The 12,736-nt window shown below is 29.4% G+C and overlaps 2 protein-coding genes and 1 non-coding gene across 3 annotated transcripts; 1 reads left to right on the top strand and 2 right to left on the bottom strand.

The window, feature by feature from the left end:
- Positions 1-1,202: 1,202 nt before the first annotated feature.
- LOC124935687 (thioredoxin-like protein HCF164, chloroplastic) lies at positions 1,203-3,257 on the top strand. The gene is made up of 4 exons (XM_047476105.1): positions 1,203-1,417; positions 1,634-1,833; positions 1,920-2,023; positions 2,973-3,257. The coding sequence occupies exons 1-4, from the start codon at positions 1,219-1,221 to the stop codon at positions 3,253-3,255; spliced, it is 786 nt and encodes a 261-aa protein (XP_047332061.1). The 5' UTR covers positions 1,203-1,218; the 3' UTR covers positions 3,256-3,257.
- TRNAE-UUC lies at positions 2,757-2,828 on the bottom strand. Its single transcript has one exon. It is a non-coding gene; the product is annotated as a tRNA-Glu (tRNA).
- Positions 3,258-6,110: 2,853 nt separating the features above from the next.
- On the bottom strand, positions 6,111-6,665 carry LOC124936820 (calmodulin-like protein 3). Its single transcript, XM_047477342.1, has one exon. It carries the CDS (start codon positions 6,663-6,665, stop codon positions 6,147-6,149), a length of 519 nt encoding a protein of 172 aa, XP_047333298.1. The 3' UTR covers positions 6,111-6,146.
- Between the last annotated feature and the right edge of the window lie 6,071 nt (positions 6,666-12,736).

Here is a 12,736-nt window from a genome sequence, read left to right on the forward strand (position 1 = left end):
GTCGTGATTGTGGTTGGTTCACAAAAATATCTAATTATTTAGTAGGGTATAACATTTGGAGGGAAATTTATTCCATTTAGAAAAGTTTTCGTAAGCAATCTATATTTATTGTGGGGGTGATTGTTTGATTAGTTTTTGGGATGACATTTGGTTTAATGTCAAGTCTAACTACGACGTATCTTGTGTCTGCTTCCATTGTTACATGTAGAAATGTCACAGTTAAGAATATGTTTGAATAGTGGTTTTTCTAGCCGAATTAGATATAAAAAGAAATTAAACATTATAGATATTTCATCCCAAAATAAAGTTTTATTTTTGGTAAGACACAATCAAATGTCTCCGTCTAAACAAGACGTTATGCATTGACAATATATTGATAGTTTTCATGTGAGGCATTGCTACAAGTTGTTCGCTAAAATCATTTCATATAATTTTTTATCGGAGAAATTTTGAGAGTCAAATATTCTATCAAAAATCTCGCTTTTGGATGAAGCGTTATTCATAGTGAAATTATTATGGATGAAGTGTATAAAAAAATGTTATATTATGGTTAATTGTATGTGTCATGTAGATGTTGAATCGACAACTCACTTACTTTTGTATTGTCGAAGATGACTAGTATTTGAAATCTTTTGTGAAGTATTACTAGGATTAATTGGGTGATACTCAAGTTTTTGAGTTGTTGTTGGAAAGATTTGATTGATAATACCTACATATTTGAGTTATCATTGCAATTATATTTTTGATGGAATATGTAGTTGAGAGAAAATGTCGAATCTTTGTAATAATTTGATATACATCCTTCATTAAACTCTAATATTAATCCAATAAAATTATACAAACATACAAATATAATGATAATTTTTTTTTTTGGTATTAAATAAAGACAAAAAAATAAATAAATCAAATGGGGTATGATCCATAAAATTTATATCATTTATATATTAACTTTAATGAGTTATTCAAATAAATTTTATTATATAAAATTTAATATATCTCTCCTATGGTATACAATATTTTTATTATAATGTGAATACAAATGACTCAATCACAAACAAAATTCTTTATTCTACATTTAATTTTAAACATCATCAAATATTTATCCATAAAAATCATTTTCACTTAATAATTACTATCATCCCAATTAAAAAAATTATAAATATTAATTAATTAAAAGTATGGATATTTGGCTTTTTTTCATTTTCTTTCATTGGAACAATGGCTTCCACCAGTTCACATCTTCTCCATATTTCCTCTCTCCGTCGTGTCCTCCTCCGTACGCCGGAAAAGTCCTCCAACTTACTCGTTCACCGCCGGGAAGAGCCACCGCCGTCTCGGTATGCTCGCCGGAGACAACGATTTCAGTCTCTAACGGTGAAGGTTTCAGAAGAAGCTGGAGAGAACAATCCTGTTGAAGGTAAATGTCAATTCTAGTTTCTAAATGGATTATTTATCTCTGTTATATAGTATTAGCAAAGTTTGATGAATCTCAGGTTTCAATTTCATGTGATTTTAATCTTACTGTATGCGGATCTGCGATTTGATTAACCTTGAAATTAATGATAACCTACAAACATAATCGAGTTAGGTTCCTTTTGATAGCAATGATTCATTTGTTTTCATGTTATCTTAGTGCAGGAGAAGGTTTCTATACAGTCTGATGACAGTTCTAGGGTTACAGAACCTGGATTTCCTGAATTTCCAACCAAAAATCTCAATAAGCAGGTTGCTTTGGTTTCTACTATTGCAGCTATAGGACTTTTCTTGTCGTCAAGATTAGATTTAGGTGTCTCTTTGAATGACCTTTCTGCTGCTGCACTACCTTATGAAGAGGTTAAGTTATGAAACTATACTAGTTAGAATTTGTAATTTCCTCTGTAGGACAGCTGCACTGAATGTTTGTGATTGTCGTTGTGTAGGCGTTATCAAATGGGAAGCCGACTGTTGTCGAGTTCTACGCAGATTGGTGTGAAGTTTGTAGAGAATTAGCGCCAGATTTGTACAAAGTCGAGCAGCAATACAAGTAAAATTATCTTTCTCTCCTTCTATAAAATGATTTTGATTACTTTAATTGGTAGGAATGATCTCATATCGGGTTACATTTCTTTCCTTCTATAACGCTGTTTTGATTACATTAATTGGTAGGAATGATCTCTGATCGGGTTAGTTCAGTTATTTGGTAGGAGTGATTGGTTACCTTTCTTTCCTTCTATAACAGTGATTTTGATTACATTAATTGGTAGGAAAAGATCCCAGATCGGGTTAGTTGAGATAGTTAGTAGGAGTGATTGGTTACCTTTCTTTTTTCCTTCAATAACACAATTTTGATTACATTAATTGGTAGGAATGATCGGATTAGTTCAGTATTCAGTAGGAGTGGTCCATTTTTATAACCTAATAGATCAGATTACATTCTATCAAGAGTTTATATATGATGGATCACACCCTATGAGATATAGGATGGGTTTGTCAATTTTTTGGATTATGACCCTATTAGTTACAAATTCACATTTTTTATTTGTGAACAAGGAAATCAAGTATAAAACAAACTAGGGGAGACCGTTGATGGAGTTAGTCTTAGGTAAAAAGAGTTCCATTGCCAACCTGGGTTTGTCAACTTGTTGGATTATGACCCTATAAGTTACAAATTCACATTTCTTTTTATTTGTGAACAAGGAAATCAAGTATATAAGGCACCAAAACAGATATAACAAACTAGGGGAGATCAAGATCGAGATAGTCTTAGGTAAAAAGAGTTCCATTGCCGGGAATCGAACCCGGGTCTCCTGGGTGAAAGCCAGATATCCTAACCGCTGGACGACAATGGATATTTATTCATCATGTAATACAATGAAATCAATTTTGTATAGAACATTTATCATAGCTCATTTTGTGAGGGGATCAATTTGCATGATGAACTTTTGAAAATGAAAACTTATTTAAGTATTAGATTCTCCTGACATTGTTTTCAGGGACCAAGTGAATTTCGTGATGTTGAATGTTGACAACACGAAATGGGAACAAGAACTAGATGAGTTTGGAGTAGAAGGTATTCCCCATTTTGCGTTCTTGGACAAAAGTGGTAACGAAGAAGGTAATGTCGTGGGAAGACTACCAACAAAGTATTTTCTCGAGAACGTGAAAGCCCTTGCCCAAGGAGAAGAATCTATACCGCATGCTCGAGTTATTGGAGAGTATTCAAGCACCGAATCTAGGAAAGCCCATCAAGTTGTTGATCCAAGGAGCCATGGATAAAACTTAAATTCTTTCTTTCAATACTTAAAAACACTTAAAAATTTCATGAGAATCTCTATAAAGATAAGTATTTATTTATTAATATGTTTGCTAAATTAATTATGCATATAGTTTGATAACTTAATATTTTGTAAGTTATATTTTAATAAGAAATTAGTTTTAAATTGAATATAATATGACCCAAAAATATAAGGGTGATTTATAATTATGCTATATTCTAGATGAAAACAAATGTCTAAAACCTTTTTGTAACTCCTATTAAGCTTTTCAAGGCATTTACTCACCATCAATAAGATTTCTAAATTTTGGATTTTTTTTTATTCTCGTTAGATTCTATATGGTATTAGCAATCGTGAAGTAGATTCAAAAAAACTTTAACTGGGTAAAAAATAATCTTCGACGAATCATACTTAACAAATGAATCTAGATCTTGAAGAGTATTACTTGAAAATCAGACTATACTGGGATGATCAACTTCACATTAGTCCACACCCCGACATGTTAATGTGATAAAACCAAGAGCGATTCATATGTAGGATAAGTTTGAAAAAGAGGTGTTAGAAAAATATGAAAAGAACAATATGTTATTGTTCTTAATGGTACTAGGCGACTCGTAAGAGAATATGAAACATTCTATACTAGTAATGGAACCGATACCAACCAACTGTATACAATGTGTTCACTCTACTTCTGAATGTAGAGAAAAAGAGGTTGATCAACACACAAACAATTTACTTAAACTACCCTGAATGGTGGACTAATTCGAAGAAAAAAAGGGCCTATTTGGTGAACATGGACAGATCGAGGTAAGTAGGAAATAATACAAAATAATCAAGAAGATGATACAAGGCATGGAAAAAGGCTCTAAAAGAAAAATGCACAATTATGATTTCTTTTGAAAGTGGAAAACAATTATGATTGATAGATTCTGGAGCAAGTAGCCACATATATATGCAATGAGAAAAACAAATTTACTGAAATTAGGAAAATGGATGAACACATGAAGATGCTTTTCTTTCTTTGCTGATGGTTTCTTCAAAAAATAATTAATGAAGTTGGAAATGTAAGATTAAATGAGAAAATACTTTGAAGAGAAGTGTTACTAGCACCATATTTTAAATATAATCTGATGTCAGTAACAAAAACTGATTGATAATGAAAAGATGCAATGTGTATATTTTAAAAATACTTGTATATTGAAGGACCCTGATTTTGGGAAAAGAACCAAAAACTGTTTTTCTATTCCAATGATGAGAATCTGATTCTTAATAAGTCAAAATGTAGCTCTATTTCAGAATATGAAATGTTTCAACAAAAATGTTGACATATTCCTTAAATAAAGTGATGAAATTGATTTTACTTTCTGTACATAAATTGATTATATTAATGACAGATGAAAATAATGAACATAATAAAGAGTCATATATCATCATTTAGTGTGTCATTTACAAATTAATGAAAATATTCAATCTACTACAAAAAATAATAATAAATAAATATATAAAAATGAGGATACACTCTTAAAAATTTTCCTTTTTTCTTTAAACATAAAAGATTATGTTAGTTTTTTTTTTTTTCTTTCAAAAATTGATTCAAAATTAATCACAATAGATTACAAATAAGTATTGAATATATGAATAATATATAGATGATTTATCTTCGCTCAAATTTTTTTCTCGATTTTGTTATATACTACATTCAGTTTGTTTGTTAATTCTCACCGTTCATAAATATATAATATTCTATAAACCCAAACTAATAGTCAGTTACAATTTTTAACCAATCTTGAGATTTAATAGATTTACCAAAAGGAAAAAAAAGACAATTGGGTGTAAATGGATTTTTAAAAATAAATCTGATGGAATTTTGAATAAATGCAAAGCTAATGACAAAATATTATAATAAAAAAGATGAGATATATTTTTATCATTGTTTTGCTCTAGTAGCAAAATCAGTGACATACTTTTATTTTCATTATCACCACTCAACAAATTATTTTACACCACATAGATGACACATAAATGACACATAGATGATGTAAATATTTCATTTTTACATGGAAATTTAAAAGAAAATATTTATATAAAATTTCTCAAGGATTGTCTCTATTATAATTTATAAATAATAAAGTTTGTAAATTAAACAAAAAAAATTATATAGATTATAACAAACTTCAAGACAATAATGTACATAATTATCCTTATTTTTGTTTACCATTCCTTTAAAAAAATCAGGACAGATCAGAAAATTATGGTCCTACTAATATATGTAGATAATATATTAATGATAAAAAATGATATATTACGCATTATAAAAATACAATTTAATTAATTTTTTTAAAAAAAATATTGGTCTTGAAATTGCACAACAGAAAAAATTGTATATTTGTTAATCAATAAAAATACATTCTTGATTTAATTAATGAATCTTGACTTATGATTTGCGAATTACTAACGACTACTCTTATGGTAAAAGATACAAATATCTTACTCGATTCTCAATAATTATTTTTACGCTTAACAAAATATAAGAGAATAATTGAAGATTATTATATCTGAGCTATCCAATACCTTATCTATCATATGCATTCCAATTTTTATCTCATCTAGTATATGAATAAAACATAAGCGGAATATCTCATATAGTAAGAAGGTTATGTGTTCGATTCAATTTCTAAAATTCATTCTGAAAAACAATTTTTATGTTCTTTAGTCAAATAATTTTGATTTTTTTTTTTTGCTAGATTCTACCATCATACAATTGGATACCAAACAAGAAAACTAATGCATGTATTTAATTTTATTATTTAGTATTGGATATATATATATGAATATAATAATTTTAACTTTAACAAATCCAAAAAAAGAGAAAAAAAAAGGGTTTGAACTTGATCAACTCAAAGCTGCAAATCCACCACCTTTCATCATCTGTTTAAACTCAGTAAAATTAACCCTTCCATCTCCATCCGCATCAACCCTGCTAATAATAATCCGACAATCCTCCTCCGTCCTTCCCTGTTTAAGACCAAGAGATGAAAGAACAGACCTCAATTCATCAACCGTAATAAATCCATCTCCATTCTGATCAAACGAATTAAAAGCCTCCCTCATATCCTCTCCATCTTCTTCTTCTCCATCTTCTCCTTCTCCTTCTCCTCCTTCTTTTTCCACCGCCCTTCCTTTCGCCTCACGTTCTCGATCCAGAATTGATTCGTAAAGTGCTCCGAATTCGTCTATATCCACACACCCGTCTCCGTTTACGTCGATTTTTTCGATCATTTTTGATAAATCCGTTTCTGAAATTGACATGCCCATGTTTTGAAGAGAATCGCTCAGCTCTTTTTTTGTTATGCGCCCGTCTCCGTTGCGATCGAACATGAGGAAAACGCGTCGGAGTTCGCAGGAGTCCATGATGATAGACTCCTTATTTTTTGGTTGGTAGAAAAAAATGAAGAAGAAAGTTCATCCATAAGAAAATTAAGATGGAGAAGAAAGACAATGGTGGTGAGAAAAACCTGCCGATAATTTCTATCTTCTATATTTAAGGAAAAGGATAAAACACTTTTCATTTGAATTGATAATGTTTAACTATATATAAATATAGTAAGTACCCTTTTATTTCATGTATGTATATTTTTTATTATATAATATATAAGTATATGATATATCAAAACATTATATTATAAATAAATTTTTAAATTTTTATAAAATATGAATAATAAATTAATGATGTTGTATATTTAATTGTCTTTATAATTAGTATTTGGGACGTGCCGATAGGGATAAAAATATCATCTCCGATCAACTATCAGTCAAATCGAAGGAATTGTGTTTGAGTCGTAGTGTATTTCTAGAAGCTAACTACAATTAGTATGGTAAAACATATAGCTATTATAATGATGTATTATGAGGTCACACGTTAAGATTTAAGACTTTATGGATTTGGTCAAAAGAAATGATGTTAATAATAAATAATAGTTTATGTCCTTTCATATATATAATCGTGCTTGTGTCGTATCTATACTTGTGTCGTGTCTATACTCGTGTTGTATTCGTGTCGACTCGTAACCGTGTTACGATAGTATAAACTCATAATCGTGTCGTGATCGTATCGTCTCATGTTTGTATCGTGTCAACACAAGACCTGAGTGAGATGATATCGTATCGTGTCATTCTGTACAAATATCGTGTTGGATCGTGTCAGTTCGTATTTATTCAACTCATTGCCCAACTCTAGTCTGGACCGACCAATATTATTGTTGGTGTTGGATATTGGTTGATGTTTGTTTTTGTTCTACTTGTCATCTTGGTTCTAATCTCAAAATGGTGCAAGAAGTGATGTTTTGAGAGTCGGGTCATAGAGTTTATAAGACTTATTTCTCGAGTATTTGTGAGCTCGAACGGGTTGGTTCGTATTCTGTTTTTTTCTTCATATTTTTGTGATTTTTTTAAATATCATGGTTTGTGGTTTGTACGGTCTACTTATTCTTATCATTTACTCTATCTAAACAAAATATATATTATACAAAAATGTGATTTAAAAATTAATAATAATTGTTATATTTCCAATCAAAATTTGATTTAGGCTAGCCGACCAATGTTTGATTATCCCTTGTTGCATATTTATCATGTTTTCTCATTTGTTTTATTGTATTTCTGTGTTGCTTTTGAATTTTGTATTGTTCATTTGAATAAATTATGTTATTTTATAAAAAAAAATTATTAATTTTTGTATTACTGTTGTAACATGAGTGAGCTCAAATTGTTAAGGGTGATTTCTAATTTATAATTTGATTTTGGTTTAGAACGTTATAAATTGATGTGATGGTTGTGGATTGTATTTTTCAATGGCGTAACGTAAGTAGTCCAGTTTGGTCGGTTTATTAATCGAAATGTATATTTAAACCGTTGAGATTTATTAAATTTCAAATTGCAAGAATTGTTGGTCGGTTTCATCAATTGTTATATCAGTTTCGTCAGTTCTATAAACAAATTTAATTATTAAAATAGATTTTATATATACACGAATAAATACAAATATTATAAATAAGATTCGGTAAGATAATTCATGAATTACTAGTATAATTTTCAAAACACAAATGCATTACAATAAAAAAAAAAATTACTAAACATCACAATAAAATTGAGTAATAATTTTAAAATTAAATTTGTTTACTACTAATAGTTAAGATTTTTGATAGTCTATTAACAAATTTTTACGTTTCAAATTTTGTTCTATTTTATTTAAATATTTGATCCTTTGAACGATTTTAGTAGTACTGAACCCAAAATTCGAACTGTGTTAATCGGTAAAATGAAAATCATAATAAATTGGGTTAGATATTCAATTTGTTTTGTTGGCTTATTTATAACTAATATAATATGTAACTTGATTGAATGAAAAGAGTAGATTTTAAAGTAGATAACGTTATATAATTGAAAGTTGGCTGGTAAAATTTACAATTTATATATTTATTCAAATTATTTAAAATAACTAATATACACAATGTCAAGTAAAAAAAACTTTCACTAAGTTTAGTTTTAACGTGGACAAGAACAAATCTCATTCTTAAAATGATGAAAACGATTAGAATCTCTCAACACGATCTCCCTCTCGACCGTTTTCGACATATACTTCGCCATCTCATGACAATCCGGGCAAATCTTATTAAATTTGTTCTTCGTCACGCGTAATGTTTTCCAGGGGCAAGACTCAATATTCCGAATGCCATCGCCAATTTCTCACTATGCGCACAAGCCGAAACAATGATGCGCGCTCTTCTACGTATGAACATAAACTTGATCAGAAAAGTAAGATCCTTCTTCTCTTGCACATGATCCATGGCTCAATGAATAATGCTCATTTCTGGATTTTTTTTCGCGTTTTGATTAATCAATAGGTCAATTGGCTATGCACAACCGCGTCTGATTCGGAGAACCTCATTGTTTGCGACACTTCCAAATTGGTGAAAGTGTTTAGTCTAGCTTAGTTATAAAACTAAAGAGTGTTTTAGTATTGCTTAGCTATAAAACTAAAGAGTTCAAACTTTCAAATCTTGTTTCGATCATTTTATCGAGTGTTTTGAATTTGTTTTTTTGAAAATGATTCATGCAAATGATATAAGTGAGAGTTCTTTTAAGCTCAACGACAAAATTATTAAAAAAATATACAGGAGAAAAATTATTAAAAATCAGCCCAACACAAAAATATTTATCTTCGAGAAAATCATTAAGTTCCTCCATTTCTCAAATGGTTTATCCAATGAAATTTTTTCGACTGTAAAAGTGGATTAAAGAATTGGATGACAACTAATAATAGACTCTGTTTTAATTCACATATCCGAACAACTAATGATAGACTTCATTTCATTCCGCGTCATAACCTACTCAACAACTAACGATAACGATAGATTTTGTCTCACAACATATAATGATAAACTCCGTCTCAATCCTACTCAACAACTAACGATAGATTTCGTCTTTCTCAATTCACAGTATAACCTACTCAATAACTAATGATAGACTTCGTCTCAATCCACATTTTCCCAGTTAATGATAGACTCCGTCTCAATCTACATCTCCCAAGAACTAATTATAGACTTCATCTCAATCCACATCATAACCTACTCAACAACTAACAATAGACTCCATTTCAATTCACATTTCCCAACCGCTGATGATAGACTTCATCTCAATTCACAACATAACCTACTCAACAACTAACCCATTGAATATCAGGGTTAAAGCATGTTGTTTTAAATTTGTTAAAAGTGAATTGGATCAATTTGAACATATTAGTCAAGTTCAAGGGGGAAATTAACTTGGTTGTTGTAAATGAAGTGGAAAACGTGGGAGTGTCTACTTTTGAGGAAGAGTATATTATTAAATTTAATGAAAATTCTCAAAGAGGAAAGGAACATGTTTTCTTGCCCATTTCAAGTAAGAATAGAATAAAAAAAACCTTCTTCTTCAGGAATATGGATTTGGTATCTCTGCAATTATCCCTTTACTAGATTCTTATATATTATGTCATTTCATTCCTTTTGTTTTCTCATCTTCATACAAATACATCATTTTCTAATCAAATTGTATCTCATTATTGATATGTTTATACTTTATACACATTTTTACTATTTTTTTTTATCTCTTTTGAGATTTTTTAAATCAGATTATTATTATTATGATCATTTTTTTTTATATAAATTTAGTTACAAAATAATTTGGGTTATGGAACATGTAGAAAAGTAGAACTTTTGAGGTTAATTTATCAAACATTTGAATGTTGATCGAACTCAATTGGTTTTTATTTTATTAAATGGACCGAGTATTTGAATTCAATTTATTTAGAAACAAAAAGTGTTTCTAAAGTGACTTATTAACTTTTAATATATATTTATTGTACAAATGTATAAACTAATTGTATTTTTTTAAATATAATAAAAATAAAGGTATTTAAGCATAACAATTAAAAAATAATATCAGAAGGAAATGAAATCAAATAACTTTTGCAAAGGGTAACATAGTATTTTTAAAATTATATTTAGGGTAACTAATTTAATTATAAGAGCTTATGAATGGCTTAGTACCAAGAGATTTGAAGTAATTTTTTTTTCTAAATTATTTAGGAAACTAGTATTATATTGCACAAATGGAAGAGTAACCTTTCATCTTTTCATTTATCTAATATTTAAAATTATGTCTTTTCAACTAATGACATGAGGTGATAAAGAATACTTATTTTATTAGTTAGACCCCTTAGTTTATTAGTTGTCACTTATCACATCTTCAGTTTTAATTTATTAATATAATAATAATGCTGAGTTTTGATTGGTCCGCAAGGAAACACCACATTCGACATTCGATGGTAAAAGATCTGATCTGGGGAATAAAAGAGGGAATGACGCTGCAATATGATTGGCTAAAAAAATTAAATAATTTCTGTCAATCTCTCTCATTTCTTTACTCAAATTCTCTATATATCACTCCTCTTTTATTATTATATATATAATATAGAATCTCTCTTTTTATTTTTTTCCTGAAATTTTTTCTCTTGTTTATATATGAATATATGATAATGAGAACAATTTCCCAAACCAAATCTATCATGGAATCAGTGTTCTCTCTCATCCTCTTGCTCACATTCTCTCTCTCCTGTTCTTCATCAAAACTTGACCCGACCCAATTCAAAATCATCCAATCATCTTCTAATATTTCCGACCAATTCCACAATCTCACCGTACTAAATATTTCTAACACCAATGTTTCCGGGTTTCTCCCAATTAATTGGCCAAAGAATCTTGTTTTCATCGATCTATCACTAAACTCAATCCAAGGAACAATACCCGAATCCATTTCAACCCTACAAAATCTTCTATACTTAAACCTATCGTCCAATTCACTCCACGATTCAATACCCAATTCGATTGGAGACATGATAATGCTAAAGAACCTGTCTTTAGCTTCGAATTTCTTGTCGGGGAAGATACCCGAATCAATGGCGGCGATGAAGTCTTTGGTACATTTGGATTTGAGTAATAATAGATTGACTGGGGACATTCCTGATTTCTTTGTAAACTTGAAGGAGTTGAAATATTTGAATTTGGAAGGAAATCGTTTCGAGAAGGAATTGCCGTTTGATAATTCGTTTGTGAATCGGTTGGAGTTTTTTAGAATTGGAAGGAATGAGGATTTGTGTTATGATAAGGGTAAATTGTCGTCTCACGCCGGCGATTTAAGGAATGTGGATGTATGTTATGAGCCTGGACCATCCAATATTATTGTTGGTATTGGATATTGGTTGATGTTTGTTTTTGTTCTAATTGTCTTCTTGGTTCTAATCTCAAAATGGTGCAAGTGATGTTCTAAGAGTCGGGTCGTAGAGTTTATAAGACTTATTTCTCGAGTATTTGTGAGCTCGAACGGGTTGGTTCGTAAAGTGTTGGTATTATTTTTTTATTTTTATATTTTTGTGATTTTTTTTAAATGTCATAGTTTATGGTTTGTACTTTGTGATTGTGTTTAACTGTTCTTATCATTTACTCTATCTAAACAAAAATATATATACAAAAATGTGATTTAAAAAATAATAATAATTGTTATATTTCCAGTCAAAATTTGATTTGGTCAAAATTTGATTTGGTCAAAATTTGATTTAGGATTTTAAATTTTGTATTGTTTTATTTGAATAAATTATGTTATTTTATTTTAAAGAATTATCAATTTTTTGTATTATCAATTGTTAAGGGTGATTTTTAAATTACGGTTTGATGGTTTGATTATTGATTAGAACGTTTTAAATTAATGTGATGGTTGTGGATTGTAAGTGGTTCGGTTTATTGACCGAAATACATATTCAAACGGTTGAGGTTTGTTAAATTTCAAACCGTCAGTAATTTGTTGGTCGATTTAATCTATTCAGTTTGAATGGTTATAATATCGGTTTGATATTTATGTATATAAAAAAATACAAATATTATGAATAA

This window comes from Impatiens glandulifera, chromosome 4, assembly GCF_907164915.1.
Source record: "Impatiens glandulifera chromosome 4, dImpGla2.1, whole genome shotgun sequence".
Taxonomy (NCBI): Eukaryota; Viridiplantae; Streptophyta; class Magnoliopsida; order Ericales; family Balsaminaceae; genus Impatiens; species Impatiens glandulifera.

Coding starts and splice junctions, on each gene's coding strand:
- LOC124935687 (XM_047476105.1), top strand. CDS start 1,219: ATGGCTTCCACCAGTTCACATCTTCTCCATATTTCCTCTCTCCGTCGT. Junction 1,418..1,633: donor AGAGAACAATCCTGTTGAAG/GTAAATGTCAAT, acceptor ATGTTATCTTAG/TGCAGGAGAAGGTTTCTATA. Junction 2,024..2,972: donor AAAGTCGAGCAGCAATACAA/GTAAAATTATCT, acceptor CATTGTTTTCAG/GGACCAAGTGAATTTCGTGA.
- LOC124936820 (XM_047477342.1), bottom strand. CDS start 6,665: ATGGACTCCTGCGAACTCCGACGCGTTTTCCTCATGTTCGATCGCAAC.